This window comes from Sturnus vulgaris, chromosome 14 (assembly GCF_052056855.1).
Source record: "Sturnus vulgaris isolate bStuVul1 chromosome 14, bStuVul1.hap1, whole genome shotgun sequence".
NCBI classification, from domain to species: Eukaryota; Metazoa; Chordata; class Aves; order Passeriformes; family Sturnidae; genus Sturnus; species Sturnus vulgaris.
In genome coordinates, this window is record NC_142256.1 from 17432314 (window position 1) to 17456891 (window position 24578).

At 45.0% G+C, this 24578-nt stretch overlaps 2 protein-coding genes across 5 annotated transcripts in view; one reads left to right on the forward strand and one right to left on the reverse strand.

Moving 5' to 3' along the window:
* Positions 1-20646, forward strand: part of LOC106856297 (serine/threonine-protein kinase PAK 3) — a 131987-nt gene extending 111341 nt beyond the window's left edge. For all 4 annotated transcript variants that reach the window (XM_088173423.1, XM_088173421.1, XM_088173420.1 and 1 more), the window contains 7 exons: positions 2482-2530; positions 4194-4306; positions 5182-5299; positions 5660-5759; positions 6199-6395; positions 10414-10551; positions 12074-20646. In XM_088173423.1, coding sequence (XP_088029549.1) covers positions 2482-2530; positions 4194-4306; positions 5182-5299; positions 5660-5759; positions 6199-6395; positions 10414-10551; positions 12074-12163 — 805 coding nt within the window. In that variant the 3' untranslated portion in view covers positions 12164-20646. The remainder of the gene's footprint in view (positions 1-2481; positions 2531-4193; positions 4307-5181; positions 5300-5659; positions 5760-6198; positions 6396-10413; positions 10552-12073) is intronic.
* Positions 1-24578, reverse strand: part of LOC106856286 (coiled-coil domain-containing protein 180-like) — a 96645-nt gene that overhangs the window by 6838 nt on the left and 65229 nt on the right. Inside the window, exons 15-18 of the mRNA XM_088173425.1 lie at positions 24183-24363; positions 23779-23931; positions 23382-23553; positions 22729-22850 (exon numbers count right to left, since the gene is read on the reverse strand). The gene's annotated coding sequence lies outside the window, so the exon portion shown is untranslated. The remainder of the gene's footprint in view (positions 1-22728; positions 22851-23381; positions 23554-23778; positions 23932-24182; positions 24364-24578) is intronic.

Sequence of the window (24578 nt, forward strand, 5' to 3'; positions counted from 1 at the left end):
TTGCTGTCACTGTGAGAATGTGACCAACACCCTATAGTCTTTTATTTTGATAGTCTTAGGAGTGAGCTTTACAAAGGTGCCCTGACAACTGGTGGAAAGACAAGTGGCTGGTATGTGGCCTAAAAGGGTATCTAAAGGGATTTCCTCCAGCTTTTAGTATAGCCTGAACATTGATTGCATAGCCTCCTTGGAGAGGAGTGTGCTACCATAATTAAATCATGCCTCTGATACTGCAGGCTTAAAGAGAAAGATCATCAGAAAGGTAATCAAACAAGATGATCAGGAGGACCCAAAGTGCTGCATGGCTGGGGTTTGCGTATCTGCAACAGTGCTGGGCTGTGGCACTGCCTCGGCAGGTGCTGATGTGCTCAGTTAATGCAGGTGCCACTTCCTGAGCTGCCACTTCTGCAATCAGTTGCGTACAGCTATGCCGCAGGCAAGTGTTATAGTGTTGGAAGTGAGCAGGTTTTTAGTAGCTACTAATAAGAGCACTGAAAGGCAGGAAGGGGTGTGGCTGCTCAGAGAACTGCAGGTAGGGAGCAGCTGCTTATATAAGGAAAAGCAACTTGGTCAGCACATTGCATGCACTTCATAGCTTCATAAAGCTGGGAAGTTGATAAATACTGTGATCGTTTTACAGCCACTTTGCAGTGAACAGTAGTCAGCAGGCCTGTGCTGCAGAACAGGTCAGTGCTGAGTCCCTGTTTTGTGGACTGTCTCCAGCTGAGGACTGAAAAAGTTGCTAACATCAGAGGAATCTTAGTTCTAACTAGCACTTGATAAAGAGGTTGTGTTTTCTCAAGCAGTGTTAGCTCTTGTAGCAAGACAAATTAGTATGGAGCCATGAGCAGCCTGGTTAGTACTGCACTGCATCACAGTGACACAGATCTAATGGTGAGTCCTGGTACTTGCCTAACTGCACTTAAGACAGGGTGCTGCAGAACTGATTAAAAGTTACTGATCAGAAATTAGTTACTTGGAAGTAAAAGTTTGTAATGCAGAATCACAAAGCCTTTGCAATTAATTCACAGCTTTACTTAAATTACCTTTATCTAAACTCCTCACAGGTGGCCTGGAGCATTCCAAAAGCATTCTAATTTCAAGAACTGTTTTGAAATAAAACCTGATATGACTTTCTTCAGGAGAATCATCACAGTGTTAGCAATTCTGAATAAACTGTTGACTTCTTATGAAAACAAATTGGATTAATCTTGTCTATTAGTTACAGGAAAATGCATTTCCCTTTATATTAAGAGAATGCCTAGCATGCCTAGTGATAATATTGCTCTCAATGCAGACATAAGGTCTCTGTTGAATTAAACTGCTTCTAAAATATTTCAGCCTGTAGGTAAACAAACAAGCCAGGGGATTACGTGAAAAGGAGCAAACTGATTTTGGCACTTTCAGTCACTTGGACACTTGCTGGATGCACATTCCCATGTGTGAGAATTTCTTCCCTGACTCTCCACTGCCTCACTGCCCCTGCAGACATGGGTTTCTTGAATGATGGCAGTGTAAAGCTGTGGTTTAGCTCAGAAGGAAGGGTGTTTCAAGCCCCTAGTTACTTTGAAACCCAAAGGAATTCATTGCCTCTGACTGGAGCCTTTTCAGCCCTTCACGTGGGCTGAAAAGGCCCCAGTGGGGAAAGAACATATTTGAAGGAGAGGCAGATGGCAAACCGAAGCCCACCCCATCTAGTCTACAGATGAGCACACCATTTATTTCTGGTAGCTCTACAACACAACCTATGTTTGCCACAGTAGCAACACATGGACACCTTAAAGAGTCTTTCATTTATTAGGAGTGCTCAACAGATGGAGCTGTCTATGGTTCTTGACACACAAAGAAACTCTCTTAAGCATCCTCTGCTCTGAGTCCTTCTCAATTTGTGTGTGAAATAATAGATGCCTTAATCTGCTCTAGCAGTGACCTTGCAGGATGGCTGGAAAGTTGTTTGCTTGAATGCTGGAGAAAGCTGTATTTAGATCTTTTCCTCAAATGGCTGTCATATGTTCATGGTTCTCAGAGTGACATTGTGACATTGCCTGAGTTTGGCAGATGGATTCAATTTAAAGGTGTGAGAAAGCCCAACTAGATTGTGTGTTACATTTCATGGAAAAAACACACTCACAGATGCACAAAGGAAAAGGTGGGGGGGAAATGAAATTCAACACAGCAAAATGGAAAAGAATTAAACATACTATTTTCCAGTTTTTGTAGGCATCCCTCCCCTTTAGGTTTTGAATTAAAATAATGTGGCATGTATACTGGAGATTTGCACCAGCCCTTTTTCTTCATGTTGGACCTGAGTTTTCTCTTGGACACCATGCATGGCAGAGGACTGGTGGGCTGCCACACTGTTGGCTGAGGAGTGGGTGAGCCCTTATAAACACTCCAAGCAGCAGAGCTCTTCTGTCTGGGCTGTCTTTCACTTCCAGGGAATAAAGTGTTTCTCAGTTTCTCCTGCTGTTTTGTTTCTAGGGCTTCAGGAACTGTTTATACAGCAATTGACATTGCCACAGGACAAGAGGTAAGTGTCAAAAATCCCTGCAGATTCTGCAGCTGTTGAGTGCTTTCCCCTCTGGTGTGAGCTGTGGCTGGAGCTTTGGGTGGCCAGTAGAGCTTTCCTGCAAAGGCTGTTTCTCTGAAGCATTGACAAATGCCAACTGGTAAAATCCATCATGTGCTGTCTTCAGCTTTTTGGTGCATTTAAAGGCATTGTGGTTCTGTGCCTCAGTAACTGAGCACCTAGTGTGGTCATATGCTTTCCAGCAACACTGGATCTGAGATTTTTGTAAATGCCTGAAAAGGTGCCTGTGAATTCCTAGAATCAATAAGAGCCTTGGTGCTCTCTATGCTTGGCTGGATGCTTCACCCATAACTTTTAAGGCCAATTTTAAGAGATTAAATTTTTACTTACTTTGTCTTCAGAGCAGGTTCGTGCTCTCCACACTATTGTTGATCCACCCTGATACCATGTTACATGAATATTTTTTTAATGGAGAGAAATCTATTAAGAAATCCCAACGAGCTTTTGTGCCGATAAAAAGCAGATAATGTTTATTGCCAGTATAAATTTTTTTTATTGGTCTAGAAATTGTTCTATCTCTCTTCCTCATTGTGCATCAAGTTGTGCTTTTCCGAGAATGTTGGTCTACATACACAGTTTAACTCTGTACATTTATACCATAAAATCCGCCTGTGCATGTGGCCACAGACTGGTTTAGCAATGCAGGTTGTAAAATCAAAAGATCTGTTGTGCTTAGAGGCCTTGGGAAAATGCTGGAGGTGGTCACAGTTTCTCCTGTTGCTGTGAGGAATAAATAGGTTTGTTACATTAATTTCTGAAAGACTGTGTCCTTAGAACAGCCAGCAAAAAAGGAGGGCAGCAGAGAGGACACAGTCTCTGTCTTAATTGCTAAATCTGTTAAGGCATCCACAATCCGAAGGCAACTGCCATCATTCAGGCTCAATTTATCGCAGTTGTAGGTTTGGTCAGTTATACTATTTGCCATTTGTTCCATCATGCGTTTGGTATTAAAGTATACTGCAAGACATAGTTAAGGAGAAACCATGTATTAGACTCAGTTTTGTGTTTCAATCCTACTGCAGCTGGTAAGAAGTCAGTTGTGTTTTGGTCTGGTCTCAGTGACAGCCCATTACAGTGATCATATTAGTAAAAAACAGACAAGGTCATGTCTATGAGAATCCCACTGGTCTTTGGGGATCCAACTTCAGATTCCTGAGTTCTCATTTCTGGCTCTCAGAAGAGATTTGGATCTGAATCTTACTGGTAGTTCCTTATACACCTGTTGTGCTGCATTTGGTAACCACACTTAAATTGGGGTCTCCAAGGGGTATAAAAGCCCTAAGCCTTCCTATAACCCTGGGCATATCCATAAAATATTCCAGCACATGGATTATTTCTTTTTAGGCCTGACAAAAACTGCAAATGTAAACTGTGTTAAAGAGTGTTCTTTAGAAGAGCAAATCAAAATTTCAGAAGTTGGGAAGTGCTAGGATTGTTATTTTTGTTGTGGAACAATATCCATAATGTATGTCTGTATTTGCTTTGTTATGCAATCAAGAATAGCATATGATACAATCAAAAATCATGTAATTGTCCACTGCATGTTCATTCTGATCTTGTGCAACAGACTACTCAGGTTAATGGCTTTTAATTGTCATTTTAGGTGGCCATAAAGCAAATGAATCTCCAACAGCAGCCCAAAAAGGAGCTAATTATCAATGAAATCCTGGTCATGAGGGAAAATAAGAATCCCAATATCGTTAACTATTTAGACAGGTAAGTTGTTCTGGTATTATCGTGTGAATGTTTGTTTACACACTGCAGGCCAAAGGTTAAAAAACTCTTTGATCATTGCAGAACATGGAGCTCTTTATTATTTCTCTCCTCATCTTCAGTGGATGGGAGGAGATTGCATTGACTCTGCTTTAGTGTTTTCTGGCATACATAGTTTGCAGTCTGTTTTCAAAAACTTCAACCAGCTATATCTTACTAAAACAATGGTCTGTCAACTCCATGTGCCAAGTGATTCCATGTTGTTCTGGGGCTTGTTTTTTTTTTTTTAAGTTGATCAGATTTTCTATGTCTTATGCAAAGTGCTGACAAATTATCCTAGAAATTCTTTCCTTTAGGCTGTTTCCACTATTTTCCATTGCTGGGGATGCCAGGAAGACTAAGTTCTTGTTTCCAGAAACATCCTAATTTGACAGTTTTTCCTGTTTCTGAGTGTATGTTTTGCAAGGTTTTCTGAACATTTGACCAACTTCTGTCCTCAGTGGTGCACACCCTCCTCTCATGGATAACTTTGAAACTTATGTTGCCTTGTTCCTGGGGTTAATGGTGGAATTCGTGGTTAAGATGATGAACTGGCTGTTGGCATGTGTCCTGGTTCCAGATTTATCTTTGCTTGCTTATATTATTAAAGTGCATTCTTCACTTGCTTGTCACCTGCAATATTTCCTTTTTCATGGATGTGTTTTTCTCATGTAGACTGTGCAGATTCCAAGAGCTGTGTAGCCTAGAAGGAATGTCCTTTTCATTTTACTCTGCCTTCATTTGCAAAGGACCTGGAGACAAGAATCAGTTGTAGGTTATGATTATTCCTTAGTTTAGCTATGCGCATTCATCTCCACAGCATTGTTTTCGCCTTTCAGCTACCTTGTTGGTGATGAACTGTGGGTGGTGATGGAATACTTGGCTGGAGGCTCTTTAACCGATGTTGTCACCGAGACATGTATGGATGAAGGACAGATAGCTGCTGTCTGTCGGGAGGTGAGGGATCCCACTTGTGCTTCTGTTTGTGTGGACAAGATTATGCTTCTGTTTCTGTGGTGTTGTCATTAAATCGAGAAGAAAGAGCTGATCCACTGCAGCTGATATCATTCTGTCTATGTTTGCAGGGGACAGTCTGTAGCAACAATTGATGTTTCCCTTTCAAAAGCTAGTATGTGCCTTCCCCTAGAAAGACATGACTAAAAGTGTTGAGCAGCAAGCTCTTCTCTTGACTGGACTGTGTTCTGCCATTCCTCACCATTGTCCTAGAAAGGAAATCTCGTAGACCTATTTCCTTTCTTGAATGATGAAATCATGTCATGAATTTTTACCCTTATATTTATTTTTTCCTCTTATCAGTGCCTGCAAGCCCTGGATTTCCTTCATTCCAATCAAGTGATCCACAGAGACATCAAAAGCGACAATATTCTTCTTGGGATGGACGGATCTGTCAAATTGAGTAGGTATTCTTGGTCAAGTGCAGCATTCCTGGATGTGGGATGTGGGATTGCTTTTGAGTGACAGCCAGTTCTCCAAAAGTGATGCTGGTGGGAGTGCCTAGACCCCTGCTGTGAGGGCACAGCTGCAATGTGCAGAGAGGTCTAGAGAGAAACAGGGTGTCAAGAGTGGCTTTGCTTTCTGTATGATCCTTCCAGAGTGGAGGGAGCTGCAGTCTAAATCTTGTAGTGATTAAGTAAAAGCCAGTGGATGAAACTTGAGGATTTCTTTAAGTGGCAAATTCCATAATACCTTGGGTACTATAGCCCTGAGGAAACACAGCATAGCTGCTTTTCCAGTAGATTCCACAGTGCATCCTCAGATGGGGGTTCTTAGCAGGGGTTCTTTTACTTGATTTCAGAATTCAAACTGGCTTTAACAGTATTTGTTTTTCTCCTCAGCTGATTTTGGCTTCTGTGCTCAGATCACCCCTGAGCAGAGTAAACGGAGCACAATGGTGGGGACTCCTTACTGGATGGCACCAGAAGTTGTAACAAGAAAAGCATATGGCCCCAAAGTGGACATCTGGTCACTTGGGATCATGGCAATAGAAATGGTGGAAGGAGAACCTCCTTACCTTAATGAAAATCCTCTCAGGGTAGGGTGAAATATCAGATACTGCTGTCTTTATAATTGCCATATTTTGTCTTCCATGAGATAGAATCCCATTCACAGAATCACAGAATAACCAGGTTGAAAGAGACCTCCAAGATCATATAGTCCAACCCATGCCCTAACACCTCAACTAGACTATGGTACCAAGTGCCAAATCAAGTCTTTTTTTAAATACATAAAGGGATGGTGACTCCACCACCTCCCCAGGCAAAGCATTCCAATACTTTATTATTCTTTCCATGAAAAGCTGCTTCCTGATTATCCAACCTGTATCTCCCCTGGTGCAACTTGAGACTGTGTTGTCTGGTTCTGTCAGTTGCTGCCTGGTGAAAGAGACCAACCCCCACTAGAGTACAGCTTCCTTTCAGGCAGTTGTAGAGTGATAAGGTCACCTCTGAGTCTCCTTTTCTCCAGGCTAAACAACCCCTGCTCCCTCAGTCGCTTCTCACAGGACTTGTGTTCCAAGTCCCTCACCAGCCTTGTTGCCCTCCTCTGAATGTGCTCAAGCGTCTCAACGTCCTTCCTAAGCTGGCCCAGAACTGGATACAGCACTCAAGGTAGGGCCTTAGTAGTGCCAGGCATAGGGGAAGAATGACCTCTGTGGTCCTGCTGGCCACACTATTCCTGATACAGGCCAGGATGCCTTTGGTCCTCTTCGCCACCAGGGCACACTGCTGGCTCATGTTCAGTTGGCTGTCAACCAGTACCCTTAGGTCCCTTTCTGCCTGGGCACTGTCTAGTCACACCATCCCCAGCCTATAACGTTGCAGGGGCTTATTGTGGCCAAAATGCAGCCAATTCACATTCACATCAGCTTGAACTAGTTCTACAAAGGCCCACTTCTAAAAATGTTCCTACAGCACATCTGCATCTTCTGTAGCTTTGATTGCATCACTGTGAGAACCTCAGAGGCAAAGCGACATGTACCTGTGCAGAAACTTGCCACTTTGGCCTTCAGCAATGCTTGAAATTTTTCATGCCCTTTTTGAACTATCTTTGAACTGTATCTCCAAATTACAAAAATTTTCAAGTGCCATGCTTCTCCAGTTGGGGAATTTTTATGATAAGCATTGGAGCTGTACCTGCAGGCACAAAACTCTGCAGTCTCAGACGAGTGCTGATTGATTACCTGAATCTTCCAGGAAAGATCACTGGTTCTAGTAATGCCATAATTATTTGTTATCAAACACATTCCTACAAGTATCTTTTAGCACAGATACTTGTAATAAACTAGTGTATTTTGAAGTTTTCAGTTTTATCCTAATGTCTTAAAATGAAATGGCCAGTTCGTACACTAAATGAGTATGTAGTAGTGGAGCAATGTATTTACCAGGATAAAACCTCATGACTGACAGCTAAGGCAAAATGCTGCACAGTTAATTAATGCGGGAATTTATGGGAAAATTAATTTTTACCTATATGTATACATAGATTTTTTTTTTAAGGCTAGAATTGAAATAGAGCATGATCTTTAGCTTTGTCCGTACTGTAAGGTTGTGTTTTCTCTGGTTTGTGGCACCTAGACTGTGTATTGCAGACTGACAGAAGAAACTACAGAAGAGTCAAGACATACCTCCCAGCTGCTTAAGAAAAGAATACATCAATTATACAGATTTCACTCTTTCAATTATACAAGTCTTTCACTCTTCTTGAATAAAGTTCCTGAGTTTTCTTGGAAGACTTCCTTTGGTTTCATAGGTGCCCTGGGGTTTTTGGTTCCAGGGCGCACATGTCGAGTATTGTGCACTATGTCACCTCATTAGGGTGGATAAGAAAGAAACAGGTTTGAATTCAGCGTGGTGCTGGATAAGCAGAGTGCACTGTAGCTGGCAGAGTGGCATTAGGCCTCTGTCACTGCAGCCCTGTTGTCCCAGCAGAGACCCTTACACATCACAGTTTTGCTTCTGTTTCCTGTGAACCCATATTTCACTTGCAAAAAATGCAGTTGCCTTATATAAGGCAGCAAAAACAGGTGAAAAGAATTAGTATTATTGATCTGGATGCTGAAAATTCCCTGCTTCGTTAATCTCAAATGTTGATTAGGGCTCCTCAAGAAGCCTCAGGTCAGCTGTTAGAAAGTGTGCTGGTTTTGCACATTTGACGTTTGGTGAGGAGGAAAGAAGCCACACATGGAAATGATTTTTCTGAGAGGAGCTGCTAAGAGCTTCCTCAGTGTCTGACAAAAAACAATCAGTGATTAGTTTTGAGAACTGGCAACCTGTTAAACCACTGAGAAAGCTGAACACACGTTATAAACAAACAAGCCTGGGAAAAAACTCTTGCTTTCCCTGCCAATGCACCAATTTATGTGGTGGGTTTTGTGCTGACCAAATTGCCAGTGCACCCACTAGAATTATTTACTTATTTCCTGCTGTGAGATAGGATTATGAGGAAGGCAAAGCTGGCTCAAACTTAAAAGGGTATAAAGAAAAACTTTATTAACAAAACTAAAAGAATCAGAATAAAACTTTCAGAACACTTCTCCTCCCCCCCACACTCTCTTTTCTTTCCCACTGACAATGTAAAGAAACAATTCAGTCAGTTTATCACCTCCAGAATAGTCTTTCTTCAGTTCACTTAGGGAGAGGAGTCTCTCTTGTCATGCTATGGATACTTCTCAAGAAAACAGTTCTCTCATGGCTTTTAATTTCCACGAATAGCAACTGCCCGGAAATCTGCAGTCATAAAGTCTCTCCCATCTTTTGCAGCCTTCCCACAGCTGTGTTTATGGGCCATATCAAACTTATGGAGTACTATTTTAAGGATGAACTGTTCAAAAGCAAAGGTTCTCTTTATCTATCTATGAGATCATCCTCATCTCTGGGAACAGAGATCTTCTTTCCCTGGGGGCAGAGGGTGTTCATCACTCTTCTCTCTGTTCAAACTTCTCATAGGATCACATCTTCTTCAACATCTGCTTGTTCAGCATGGATGCCTTTGCTCATGTTTACAATGTGAACACTCCAGCCCCCCATGCTTTTTTCTGTGGATATTCAATATAGGGATATTCAGTATATCATAGTCCATCACCATGGCTTACAGGAGAATTTCAGCCTAAGCCTAAGACACCTCCTCATTTTTCCTCCCATCTGGGACCTGACTTCTTCTTTACTGACTTTGGTGTCTTCATGTTGTTTCTCTACATGTCTTCACTCTGTCCTTTTCTCTCGCTCCAGAGAGAATCGAAGGTCTGCAAGTCTCATCTGTGCAGTGAAAGGGTTATTATCTCACCTGAAGCCTGCAAATAGTCATAGTGATCCCTGCTGGGTGGTGGTCAGAGCTGTTTACAGTGGAGAATTCTTAGACTAGTGGAGGCTTACCATAAGGATGGAATTACTCCTTTTTCTGATGAGACTATTAAAAGTTTTACCACATAAGTGAAGCTGATTTGGAATTTAGAGACTGCTGAAAGATAGTTGAAGGTGCATCCTGTCTCTGCCCCATTATGCCTTTCCATCATACTATATCTGTGCATGCAACTTGACGTGTCTGTTGAACATGAGACTCCAAGTGTTTCTGATTTTTTATGCAAGGAATAAGCTGATGGATTTATCTTTTTTTTTATCTAGTAACCATTTTTTATCAAGAACAGAGCAAAAAAGTAGTAATGAAGCCATACTTCAGGGACCAGTGAGCACTGCAGAGATGCATTTTATGTAATAATCTTTTGAAATAATATATTTAGACCACACAGACTTTAAAATTGCCTGTAAAGCTGTGTCAATACTTGGAGAAGCAAAACGTTCTGATGTAGTTCCTTCTAAGCCAGCCAATGAAATCAGCTGTCAAGGCAAGATCATTTTAATATTGGAATAGCTGTGATTGCATCAGGATTTTGGGGGTTTTTTTTGTTGGGTTTTTTGTTGTTGTTGATACGTGAAAGTCATCTCCAGCCGTCTGCCAGGGAAGAAACTGCCAGTGGAGATTGGAGCTTAAAAATAAGGTCTATGTGAATATTTCTAGGTAGGAACAAAACAGTCTTCTGTTTCCTTTGTCTCTAGGCATTGTATCTGATAGCTACAAATGGGACACCAGAGCTGCAGAACCCAGAGCGACTCTCAGCTGTGTTCCGAGACTTTCTTAACTGCTGCCTGGAGATGGATGTGGACAGACGAGGGTCTGCCAAGGAACTTTTGCAGGTAAGATATGAAGCAACTGCAGGTGAAATAGATGTCCAAGGGATCAGTTTTCTCATCAAATAAAGACATCAGGTGACAGCCGCCCCCCCCACCCCCCATCTCTGTAATTAGTCTTGGTGCTTTCAAGCAAAAACTAAGTAGAATCCTATAGTGGTTTGGGTTGGAAGATACCTTTAAAGGTCTGTCTAGTCTGACTGAGCTGGGATCTCTTAAACTAGGTTATGTCGCTCAGAGCTTCATCTGACCTGACCTTGGATGTTTCCAGGGATGGACTTCCACCTACAACATCCCTGGGCAACCTGTGGCAGTGTTTCACCATTCTCCTTGTAAACTGTTTCTTAATTAGATCAAATCTCAATTGATTGTCTTTGACTCAAAAACCAGTCCCTCTTGATCTGTTGCAACAGGCCCTGCTAAAAAATGTGTCCCCAACTTTCTTACAAGTCCCCTTGAAGTATTGAAGAGTTGTAAGGTGAGGTTTCTGCAGGGCCTGCCCTACTCCAGGCTGAACAAGCCCAGCTCTCTCAGCTTTTTCTCAGAGGAGATACGGCCATTTCTGTGGCCGTGTTTTGTACTTCTGGGAGTAAATTCAGTTTTAATTCTTGACAAAAGAACTGAAGTAGAATGATACCAGATATAGAGGCCTGAAATGATGTTGGTGGGGGAGGAACCCACTAAAAGCAGTCCCAGCCAAGATGTCAGGGATTTGGCTGTGGGAAGGAGAAGGTTGTGGGGAGATTACCCTGAGCCTCAGAGGGGGTCTCAGCTTGTCCCTCCTGCTCTTAGAAGTTTCTGCCACTAAGCCCCATTTTTAGAGGTTTCTGCTACCCAAACAGGGATAGCTGAACAGGATTTGTCCCAGCCCTGTTTGCTTCCTGGCACAGTCAAACTGCTCAGGGTTTGCTGCCAGGTTTTGTGGCAGAGAGGGAGCTGCAGAACATGCCACTTGACTGTCCCTGCTGAGAAGGAAGGTGCCAGCCAGCACAGGAGGGCCAGGAGATAGAAGGGTAGACACTACTCTCCCTGCAAGACAGAGCTGAGTCCATCAGCATTCTGCCACTTGTTTCCCTTCTCCTGACTTGCTGCTGTACCTCCATACAGGTCTTGAGAAAACACGAGCCTAAATTCTACTGGGTTAAACATTTCTAAGAGATATTGGAGTTTCCTGAGGAATGACTTACACATATCTTTTTTGACAATTAACACAGTTTGTGTCTTTAGAAAGGAGAAACCTAAGTGAGTATTTTCAGTTTCCTGAAAGGAACAAAGCTCAGGGCAGCAAGCAGCATTCCCAGAGCACTGACAGAGCAAAAATCCCAGCAGGCTGAAGACACCTGCAAAAATGGATTGATAGGCATGTGGGCCGTGTTCGCCTGTGATAGCAATATCCTGGACATGAAGGTAGAAGTGCAGATGGTCCCCTCAGTCCTATTTCTGGTAACAACTGGAATCCTGGTTGAGCCTGTGAGGAACTGTATTTGAAAAGTAATGGTACCTTTCTTGTTTATTTTTCTTTGGGCAGCATCCATTTTTAAAATTAGCCAAGCCGCTCTCAAGCCTGACTCCTCTGATCATTGCAGCAAAGGAAGCAATTAAGAACAGCAGCCGCTAGCACTGCAGGTCGGCTTTCTGCCCTGCCAGCTCAGAGCAGGACTGAGAACACAAACTCTGTAAAACCTCAACTCTCATGCTGCGGGACAGATGGATGGATGAACAAACCAACAGTCACAGTCATGGTGGTAGGACCACCCCAGTTCCTCAAGGAGTAAAAAATTGTCATTTGTCTTCTTCCTGCTTTCTGGCTCCTTAATTTATTTTTAAGATGAATCGGGGCTAAGGACAGAGAGGTAATGACAGAAAATGCTTTGCTGCCTCAACCATTTCCAAGGTAAAGCAAATTCAGTTGGAAGATTCCCTTCCTTCTCACCCTGTGAATAAGCTGTACATTCACTTTTAAATTGTCTGTTCTTTCTTAACGATGTAAAGTCATGTTTATGGGGTTTTTGGTATGGTTTGGAATTGGAGAAAGGCAATTTTACATTCATCAACTCCAGACTGCCTTTTGAATATGGCCCACTTGCCAGTTTTTGCCCAGTTGTGGTACTTCTACATGAAGAAGAAAGTGCAATTGCATTTCCAGCCGGAAAGGAATGAAGAGTGGGTCAGACAAAACATCCTGTGGAGATACAGGCATTCAGCTGGGACTGTGTAGTGGTTCAGTTCTTGCCAATTGGATTTGTACCCCTAACTGCAATCTCTTTGCCTGGGTGAGAGTCTTATGCAGCTGAAACAGCAGAAAGATTGGTCGATGTGCCCCAGACAGGTTTGTCTGATGCAAAGCTGTCAGAGCAATGTGAGGGGAGAGTGGGCCCAGCTGTGCTCAGGGCTGATCACCAGTAGAGCCCTAGCAGAGCCCAGAGCAGCCTGAGCATCTGCAGAGCCAGGCTCTGGAAGCGACAAGTGGCAGCAGCCTGGCTGTGGGTGCCTCTTCCTGAGAGATGACTAATCCTCCTGTCTCAGAGCCAAATTGGGTGGGGGCTGTTCTCCAGGGAAATCGTGGCCATGCTAAGAAATGTGCAGCCTGGTGGGATTGACATCCTGAGTCTGAAGAAGTAGAGAAGAGCAAACAGAGCAGAGCGGTGGTGTTGCTTCTGAGGGTGCCTGTTCTCTTAGCTGTCTTGTAGCTCCTGGGAAAGGTTTGTAGTGCCTGCAGAATTCTCGGCAGAGGGGGACGGAACCAGGCTGCTCTGCAGGCTCCTGCACAGGTGAGTGTCCTTTAGGCGCAGAAGTTCCGCCCTGGGAACCAAAGCTGACGCCGAGAGCAACCTGCACAGTTCAGATCTGCAGGAGCCAGTGCAGCAGCCAGCTCTGGAAGAAAGCGCCTTAAAACCTGGAGTTGTGCACTGAGCAAGAACAAAGGTGTGAAATTCAAAGTGGATTGCAGAATTACTTGGATGCATCAGGCCAGCCTGGTTTTTGCTATCCTACATTTGGCAAGCACTGCACAATGAAGCTCTTGAGTTGCTGCAGGAGAGGTAACTGGGGATGTGCCTGAGGATTGTGCTTGATTAGCAGATTTGGAAGGGAGCAGAATACTTTTAGAATGCAATTTGTGTTTTATTTATCACTCAGTAAAAACATTTGCATGGCATATTTGTTGCTGTATTTTAGAAGTACAACTCATGCAAGACCTTCAAAACAGCAACTGAAGCAACAGGAGTAAAAAACCCTAGTGAGCAAAAAACCCCTGCAGTAAAACAGCTTTCTGCTATAGATCTTCATGTTGACCTGGTCCTGCAAAGGGTTAAGTAGCCTTTAAGGCACTCACCGCCTTCATGTCTGGCTAGTAGGAATGAAAGATGCTTGGGCTGTTTTCGAATCAGCCCAGGAGCATGTCTAGCTTTGGCATTCTGTTCAGTTGCAGTCTTTGTATGGCAAGTGTCCTTACTGCTGCTACCCTCGCTCACACTGGCCATCACAGTGTCCTTGGCAGAGGCAACACACAGAGACAACCCTCCTTGAATTACCATAGCTAAGCAGAAATTAACATTTCTTCATTTCCTGGGGAGCACAACAGGTCCAGTTTTTCAGATGGCCAAATAACATTCTGAGGCGAGCAGCTCTGGTTTCCTGAACTGGGGGAACATTGGGAGGAGCTGAGGGAGCCACCATGAACCCACATCTGAAGTCACAGTGGTTGACAGGACCTGGAGCAATGGCTGCCAAGCTTTCCCCCTATAAAAGAAGCCCTTGGGGAGTGGGAGTGGTCAGGACAGGCAAACAGGCCATAGCACAGCAGATGGTGCAGAAGGGTTTGCAGGAAGGTGCTTGAAGCCCTGCCAGGGGGCAATGGTGTCCACCCAACAGAAAGCCTTCTCTAAGCTCTGCACCCACCACAACCCATGCAGCGGCCCAGACAGAGCTCTGGTGGGATTGTGCTGCCAGCCAGGTGTCAGCAGCAGGCTGTGCCCTACTCTTAGGCCAGTCCTGGTGGTAGCAGCATGAGTACACCTGCAGGACATGTGCCCAGGGAGAGGAACTCCTCCGTTTTGGGCCAGAGCTGCAGCAGGACATGAATAGGGACAGGAGTATCCAAGCTCACTGAGCCCCTTTCGATCATTTACCAGCAGTCCTGGCTAAGGGGGAGATCCCAGGTGATTGGCACATGTGACATTGATCTACACAAAGACCTGGAAGGAGGATCTTGGGAACTACAGACCTGACCTCATTGCTGGGAAAAGTCATGGAGCAGATCACCTGGAGTGCCATCACATGGCACATACAGAACAACCACAGGATCAAGCCCAGGTAGTGTGGGTTTGTGATAGGCATGTGCTGCGTGACCAGCCTGATCTCCTTTTACAACAGCATGACTTGCCTAGGGCATGAGGGGAAAGGCTATGGATGTGTCTATCTGGAATTTAGTAAAGCCTGTGTCAGTGTTTACCACAGCTTTCTCCAGGAGAAACTGGCTGCTCATTGCTTCGATGGGTACACTGTTCTCTGGGTAAAAAAAGCTGGATGGATGGCTTGGGCCCAGAGTCATGGGCAATGGAGTTACATCCATCTGGGGCTGTCAGTAGTGGTGCACCAGGACTGAGTACTGGGGCCAGTTGTGTTAGGTATCTGTATTAGTGATCTGGATAAGGAGATCAAGAGCACCCTCAGGTAACACCAAGCTGGGTTGGAATCTTGATCTGCTGGAGGACAGGAGGGCTCTGCAGAAGGATCTGGACAAGCTGGAATGCTAGTCCAAGGCCAGTTCTATGAGGTTCAACAAGGCGAAGTGTCAGATCCTGCAGTTGGGTCACAGCAACCCCATGCGGCTCCAGGCTGGAGAAAGAGTGGCTGGAAAATGCCTGGTGGGAAAAGACCTGGGAGTGCTGGTTGAGAGCAGCTGAACATGAGCCAGCAGTATACAACTACCTGAAAAGAGGTTAGAGCAATGGGGGAATCATTCTCTTCCAAATAACAAGCAATGGGATGAGAAGAAATGGCTGCAAGTTGCACAAGGGAAGGTTTAGATTGGATATAGGAAAAATCTCTTCACCAAAAGGATGGTCAAGCATTGGAACAGGCTGTGCAGGGCAGTGGTTGAATCATCATCTCTGGAGGGATTTAAAAGATGGGGCACTTGGGGACAGGTTTAGTGGTAGACTTGGTGGTGAATGATTCTGTTCTGTTTAGAAGACATTCTGTTTAGAATGATTCTATTTAGAATCATTCTGAATGATTCTGTTCTGTTTAGAAGATTTTGTTTCTCTTGTGAGGTCCCATTTTTGTCTGTCAGCTCAAGATCTGTGTCTGTAGGAGAAGCTTCTTTGCAAAAGAGTAATTTGGGCTGGAGATGGGTTGCCCTCAATGTGTAAAGCATTCATCAGGATGAAACATGTTTGTATTCCTGTAAGAAGTGAAGAGATGAGTGGCAGTTTCTTTTTCCAGTGTATCTTTTATTTTTTCCTATCTGCAAAAGAACAGACAGCCGTCCTTTAAAAGGAAAGCACTTTGTAATGGCATATGTTTGCTGGACATACAGTCTAAATACTTCTGTTGACAAGCTACTCTATTTGTTTGGGGAAGGGGGGAATTTCCTATTTATTTCCTTTAAGTATTTCAGCATCTCTACTTTAAAAAAAAACCCACCACGACAACTTCCCAGAACGCAGCAGGTATGGAAAATAAGGAAAACAAATGGTAGCTTTTTTTTTTCTTAATCAGTGTATGCCTCAGCATACAGAATATTTTTGGCATTGACTTTTTTTAAGACAGCCCCTGTCCTAAGAGGCCTTTTAATTTTATTAAATATTATATTCCCTTTTCTTTGCATCAGCAAATCTAAAGATTTTTCTTCTAAAACAAATTTCTGGGAGGCAGACAAGATTCAGCAGAAATAATCTCTGCCAGTGGCATTTTTCAGTATGGAGTGTACTTCCCCAGCTGAGACTGTATGACATGCAAGGAATGTAGCTCCAGTATCCCTGTGGCTCCATGCTTGGGACAGTCTCTGGTGCTGACTCACACCCACTAATACTGGAAGATGGCAGCTCTGTTTGTGTCCTCCCAGCCTGGATATTAAATGTGGAAAACACACAAGTATTTTTTAAAAACCCAATGAAACAAACCCACAAAAATCCAGTCCTGAGGGGGTCGTCAGGTCTTGTACATTATTTACAGACTCACAGAGTGTATTAGGATTGACAGTAGCATTGGTCTTGCAGAAAGGAAAGAGACAAATACTGTAAAATCTCTGGAGTCACCTCAGGTTTTTCTGACTGCTATCCTCAGATCAAGCAATTAGTTATATATATTATTGACGTATTTGAAATAGTCTGTTTCTGTTGCAAAATGAAAACTAAAACTTTCAGACACTTTTATTACAAGGTTTTAAAAGATTGGTTAATTGTCTTAATTTTTAAATTAAACAGTGAAATACTCTATCCAAGAACTTGACTATAATTCCCATCCCTGCAATGAAGATGTGCGAAAGTGAGCTGATAGCTCACTGTGGTTTTAATGTGTTTTGGGACAGAAGCACGGTAGCAGTAAAGTCAGGGAAGTTTGAGAAGCACAGAAAAGTTTATTTATTTAAGAAAAGAGGAAAAAAATATAACCATACCTATGTAAAATTCCATACAGCTCCTGCATGCACTCCTTGGAACCTGCATGGGGATGGATCTTACAATGTTCTCAGGGTTTGATCCCAAACTTGGGCCTAGGTTACATTCTCACTTGTGTCCAGGGCTTTTGTAAATACATGTGTATTTATTCTTCGTCTTTGGCTACTGGTTGGCTGCTCCACTACAGACAAAAGAACTCAAGGGTTTGTGCTGAGTTTCTCTGAGACCAGTGGCTGCACTTGTGCAGGTCTTTGAGTCAGTCCTTCCCTGTGTCCTGCCACCAAAAAATAAGCACATTCCAGTCACCACAAGAACGGAAGTACCTGTCTCCTGTCCTCTAATTGTAGGAAATGTCACAGTACTCTATTGTCCATATAGCAGTTATTTCCAGTATATAATCCTAGGTGTGGCTACTGACTGTTCCTCACACTGAGTATGTAAATATTTATATTTCTTAGTCCAGTCCTGAGCAAATCCAGTGAGCAAATAGCCAGAGAGAGCCCTGTGACATCTACCATTAAAGGCAGGAGCCAGTGTTTCTTTGCTTGACACATAGGGCATGCACTCTAGTGCCAGCTTTGCCTTGCTAAGTGCTGCCAAGTCAGTGGTCCATACACCTTCCTCGTGTTCCTGTTTCCTCTTGGACTGTTCATTCATGCCCAGATGTGCAGCAACTTAATGATGGGTAGATGAGGACCTATAAATACAAGTGTTCATCTCGAGTTTTTTCCTCTCCTCTGCCCATACCAGGTAAACATCTCCAATTTTATCCCACGTTTTCAGGAAGCAGACAAAGGATAGTCTTTGTCTTTCAAGAGAAACCATCCAAGCTTTTTTAGTATGATTTGCACTTCAGGGATTTTTAAAACTTCTCTTTCCTTGTGTCTCTCCTTGAGCTGACAGGGTAATATTATTTTTCTCACTGAAACTTACAGAATCTCACTTTTCCTGTCTGTCTTTGGATGCAGTTTTGAGCTGATTGCCATAATCTTAGGTGTGCATTGTGCCTGCAAACCGTTACTGGCCTGAGCCTACCAACAGTTGCATGTACCTTTAGTTACAAGAGCTATCTCAAAAGAAAAAGTGGTCTATTAGTAAAGAGGGATGCCCATATGCTCTTCGTGGGTGCCCTCTGGGCTGCCACATGGGCACAAGCCTTCAAACCTTGTTCTTGCTGCTTAGCAATTCACCCACAGGCAAGCACTTGAGTTCTGCGAGAATCTGACCCTGACTGAGGAAACTGGGGACAATACCATTAGTTAAAGTTGAAAATAGTGAAAACTGCTAATTGATTTAATAGCCTGTGATCGCAGTGGGTTTACCCTAGTTTTCAAGTAGACCACATATCAGCTTCAGCACCTGTGTGTAAGGTACCTTTTGCTCTGTTTGCTGGCACCATGTTCACAGCTGCTGGAGGCTTGCAAGCAACACTCGCCTTGCCCAACTTAGGTGCAGAGCCAAGAGAAGTATGGTTGAGCACCATGGCCTGGGTTGGCAGCCATGAATGCAGATCAGAAGAGCTGTCAGACACATGTGCACACACCTTTGAATCACAATTCCCTGGTGTTACAGATTTATGGATGCCAACCACTAGAACAGATTCCGACCCGGGTATCCAGAGATCTTTTCCAACATAAAGTATTCTGCAGTTCTCTGATTCTATCTGCTGGATTCAGGTAGGTCTATGTTAGTAGCTTTAGTTTGATCAGTTTCCTCGTGGTCAGCTCTTGTGGCCTATGGCTTCAGCTCCTTTAGCTCCTAGTGCTGAGCTGCTCATGCTAAACGAGACAACTCGGAGAGCAGAATACATTTCATCCAATTTCTTCTATAACACTGAGAGGGCAAGTGTGTGAAAACATGACTATTGTTGATGTGTAACCTCCTCTCTGCCCTTCATGTCTCAGGGGTTTGAAACAGGAAAGAGCTTTCCTAAAGAGTGAAATGAAACAGCGTGTTACTTCTCCCAGGTCTCTTTCCAGTCTCTGCACTTGACTAGTTTTGTCCCTCTTTCTGTGCCCTTTGCTCCCCCTGTGCACAGTGGCTGCTGCCCAAGACTGTGTAACTGGCACAGATAAAATGGTCAAGACCCTAATTTCTCTGTCCTTTGAGTTGCCTGGTCACAGCAGCCTTTTCCATCTGGAAACTTGATATGGGGAGGGAATCCCCACCTCCATTTCTTGCAAAACCTCCAGGAGCTCAGGGCCTGCCATCTGAAGTCAGTGCATTGAGAGCTCCCCAATGCCTCAGGCAGGTGTGACACTACTGCAAATGGGAGGGAATAGTGGCAGGGGGTTGTTTTGAAAGGTCCATTTGCTGCTGCACGCAGTGTGTGTCCAGCCCTGCCCCAGGCTTAGGGATCAAATTCAAGCACTGCTGCTCTCTCTGGAGTCAGTGAGAATTTGGTTGTTGCTTTCAATGGCAGCTGAACTGCTTGCCAAAGCAGCAGGTGCTGACAGTGCCCCAAGCCCCGGGGCTGGATGGGCCCCTTGGTCTCGTGGGTGGGAGGGAGCTGCCCCTTTTTCTGACTCTGCCTCACACAAACTGTGCCAGTCACAAGTGGGTCAGCACGGCAAAAAGACAGCCTGTGAATCTCTTCCATCCTCGTCTCTTGAGATTTTTGACCTTTGAGCTTAAGCTGTACAAAGGCAACTGCTTTTGGTCCCTCTATGTATCCCCATGTTAATCAGTGCTGCTAAATCCGTCTGTAGCACAGCAAAGGGGAAAGGCCTCAGCCCTTCAGTGTGAGCAAGTCAGCCAGCGGGAAGGGAGCTGCTCCACACGGGAACAAGGAGCAAAGGACTGTGGCACCTCCTTCTTGGGCAGAGCCCAAATTCTGTGGGGAAATGTTAACAGTTACTCTCGTGCACTGGTGTGTCAGCACTGCAGGTGCTGTGCCTGCAAACATATGAGTCAAGATCTGCAGAAGAATTCTGCAACTCTTTACTGGATCAGTATGTCACCAGTGCTAAACTCCAGTTTAGTCCAAAGCAACAACCAGTTTACATCTCTGCTGGTATGTGCTAGATTTTTTTCTTCAGGATATCCAAAAGTAAACAGAGAAGGAGCCTACATTTTCATTGTTTATCAGAAACATATCTCATTTTGCTGTACATTCCTTTTTTAGGATGTGTTATCTGTTAAAAAAAATAAAAAGAAAAAAAACAGAAAAAATATGAAAGAAAAAACGTGTAGTGAAAAATCTTCTGTAACTTTGGATTAAGAGATAACTGATCTTTTTAAAAAGATAGCTAAGTTATTTACTTTGTAAATGTGCTGATGGCATGGATCCATCTTACTGACCTCAGCATCCTTTTTTTAAAGATTTTGGGTTTTGTTTCCAATATTAAGTTATTTTAAATTGTGGTTGAAGCAATAGGAAATTGAAATATGGATTGTGCATGACTGTGTCTTGAGTGTAAAAATATTGCAGTTTGAAACTTGCCCCTAAAGTATTGCAAATAAAAGTTATAAATTCCAATAGACTGTGTGACAGCAGCTTTTCCTATAGGATGTGCAGCATCAGAAAGTCTTAATCAGTGTGGTTGTGCATACTTTTAGCTCTGTCCTGTGCCACTCTATGCTGTCATGACTCAGGACTTGACCTGCTGCCAGCCTGGGTCACCCTCTGCCACCCCAGCTCCTTGGACCTTGTGTCTGCACAAAGACACAAAGTGTTTCTGCTGCTCCACATTTTGCACAAATCCACAGAGAGCTATGATTTTTCCAAGTCTCGTATCTCCATTGTGCTGTGTTCCTAAGAGCCAGCAGCCCATCCCGATGACTACAGCAAATTAAACAGATGGTTGTCAGCCCCACTTCCTGCCTAGAAATCTTGAAACTGCTTCTAAATGCTGCTTGCTTCAGCTCTCAGACACCTACTCACATAGAATTGGGAAAAAAATTCCCTGGCTGCTGGCTTGCAAGGTGAGTTATGCCAAAGTTAGAGCTCGGTGGGAAATATCTACCCATCCTTATGCTTTTAATATATTTATACGAAGGGGTGTATATAGATGTGTCTTGTATACAAAGGAAGGCGTGTGCAACCAACATGACTGGCACTTTGACTCTCTGTGTTCGTTCCATACCCATGGGTACAACAACATTATGAAAACCCTTGTACAGGGTTCTATCCCTATAGAACGGAGCATGGCAAGTGGGGGCAGTTGGTGGGCTCCAAGTCCTGGACAGCAGGCGAGATCCAGCTCCACACCTGCCAGGCCCTTCTAAAGCTCAATGCTGATTCCTCTGCAATAGGAAAGCCCTTCAGCCTTGTCCCTGCCCAGAGGGGCAGTGCTGGCCTAGCAGCACAGGTTGTTTTCTCCACAAGTTGCTGGAGATGAGAATACAACAATTGCAAGCACTGACTGCAAGCCACAGCTCTGGGTGCGCACCATTAACCTCAGCTCTGGGAGCACTGTCTGCCTCAAGCTTCAGGGGGTGCAATGGGATTGTGGCTGGGCTGTGCCCTGGGGCCATCCTGCAGTGACAGCTGGAAACAGGGAGCATTTAGTTGCCAGAAACAGCCAAGTCATGGGTGGAGGGGAGCTGGTCCAGGTCCAGACTGCGCTGTTGTGTGCTGTGCTCTGGGGCTGGTGCTCCCCGCAGAGAGGATTGGACTGATGTGCCAGAGAAGACGAAGCTTCAGCTTAAGCCTAACTGAGGTGGGTGGGTGGGCTGGGAAGAGCGGGGAGGATAAAGAGGAGTCGCAGAGCTCATCCTGCTGGAAGGACAAGGAAAAGAGAGTGGGAACTCAGCAGTAAGGAGAGCTTTGGGCTGGAGAGCAGGCTGAGGGCTGAAGAGCAGGTCTGAATTACACTAAAATCCCACTAGACCTCTGAGACATTGCTGCTCTTCAGCCAGTTACAGGATGAGTCCCTAAACCTAAGGCTTGGCCTTCCTTGTGGTGAGGGACATGAAGGAAGGTGTGATGGAGACTGATGGGCTGGGAACTCACTGGAGGAAAACAGGGAGCATTTGTGAAGTAAAAGGCAGGTGGGAGAGAGAACTGTTCAGAGAAGGGCTGAGCTGCAGCTTGAGCAAGCTGAAAAATGTTATATGGGGTCACCCCAGAATGATTTAATTTCAGAAGTTATTGAACAAGTTTATTTTGGGGGAGATGTCGTGTTTTCCCTTGGAGGTGTGCATTCTGCATACTGGAGCTGCATTGACAAAATGCTTAAGCAAGTCTCTGCTGCAGGTCACACAGTTTCTTTTTTGGCTTATTGCAGCCCAGTGCTGAGCTGCAGCAGAGCCCTGGCAGAGCCCAGAGCAGCCTCAGCATCCAGAGAGCCCAGCTGCAAGGAGAGAAACCAGAAACCGCCCATCAGTTGAAGGCTCCTGTCCCCCTTGTCCCAGCCACCCGTGGTGCTTCGACCATGCTGTCTGTGATCAGTGATGCCCAATCATTGCTGCCTTTGGCAGGAGAGCAGGAGGATAGGACATGTGTCACCACCTGCAGCCAGCCTGCTTCTCAGCAGCTGCCCAGAGCAGGATGCTCCTGTGCTCGCTGCCATCTCCCAAAAGTCCTTATCCCATCCATGCCAAGAAGACAGGGACCCACCTCATGCCATCTGCCTCTGGAAGAATAGCTAGTCCCAAACGATGTCCTCAGCCTTCTCCAAGCCCATCCATGCCACTGTCAAGCACTTCCCAATCCAGACTGGATATCACCTAGAACACTTCCTTTAGAAAAACAAATTATTGAAAATAGATTACTGACAAAAAGGGGAAACAAGAAAAAAGGTCAAAAATCTTATCTCTGTCAGGGGCTTGAGGAAAGCCCCAACCACTACATGCTAGGGAAAAATCCACCCATGGATGAGGGAAGCCGATGCTTTCTCCCTTCCCCTCTGCACTGCCCCCCAAAAGTAATGGTGATCCCAAAGCAAACAAGGGAAGTGGAGCAGCCCAAGCCCTTCCTTGCCTGCAAAGCAAAGCAGCTGTGCACAGGTTCTGGAGTCCCACCTCTGCTCCTGCTATGAGGGCTTGTTTGGTCGGGCTGGCTGCTCCAGCCCCAGCCCGTGGCATAGTGGATGGTAGAAACTGTTGGCAGGACCAGGAGCCGACTCCCATTTCATAACCACCCCAGCCCATCCTCCTAGCCCTGCCAAAAAGCAGCTTGGCAGCTGACTGAAGAATTCGCCCCAGCAAAGGTTCCCAGCCAGGCTGTGCAATGCCCAAATCTGGGAGCATCCCTGTGACTCTGGACTCAACTGCAAATTCACTGTGGAGCCTGGCTTTGAAGAAGCTGCCAGTAATGAAGTCCATTATCTTCAACTTTCTGGTGTCCAAGTCAAAGAAGAGGTCGTTATCCTTGATGTCATCCTCACTGTCTCCAGCATCAGCAGCCCCACCTGGTACAGCTTCTCCAGGGGCTCCTTCTTCCCTGGGGGTGGGACCAGGCTGTCAGTGTTCTGCACAGGGCCCCAGCTGTCAGTGAACCAAAACAAGCAAAACCAGCTTGTATGATGGCCACCAGTGCTGGGCAGACCAGCTCAGCTCCACCACAAGAGCTGTGTGTTCCCATCTGATGACCCCTGTGCAGTGACGCAGGCATGACAAAAAAGTCTGGGTTCCTTATTGCCAAGGCATTTGTGGAGCTATAACTTACCAGGTCCCTGGATCAAAGTGTGCATGTGGCTCTCTCCCTTCTTCTATGGCAGATGAATATCCTGCATTCAAGGATCATAGAACAGGTCTTCTAATGAGGACCTGTCCAAGTCGTGCATGGATAAACACCACCTGATGATCAGATCTTGGCACTCTGGGGAAAGAAACCAGAAACCAGAACAGTTGGGGAAGCCTGTCTGCTTTGCCCCAATATTCCCATACCCAGGCCATGCTGCATGTGCTCAGTGCTGTGCCTAAACTTTCCCATCAATTCTTTGTTTTGGAGAAGAGCAGGAGAGCAGGACATGTGCCACCTCCTCAGCAGCTCTCAGAGTGGGATGCTCATGAGCCTACTGCCATCTCCCAACACTGGTATTCCCCCCATGCGGCAGAGATCAGGATCACCTTGAGAAAGCCATTGTGAGAGTGAGAGCTGATCACTCCAGCTGATGCTCCGGCCCCTCCTGAGAGGGTGCTCCCCACAGACCATCTGGTGCAGCAGGATGCCCAAGGACCAGATGGTAGCTGCCTTGCCATTAGTACCAGCCACAGTGGGTCCATTCCAGGGGGCTGTATGATGGTGTTCCTATGAAATAAAGATGGAGTTCATCGGGGGGCTTCTGGTCTCAGAGCCTGGCCCCAGCATCCCTGGGCATGTGGGAGCTGTCCCAGTGGAACGCGGTGTGACCCACTGCCCTCTCAGTAGCACCTGGGACTTGTGTACAAACTTGGGATTGGAAAAGAAGCCACTGGTGTTGGAAGGGTGCAGCCGAACCCCTGCCAAGGCCCAACCATTACATG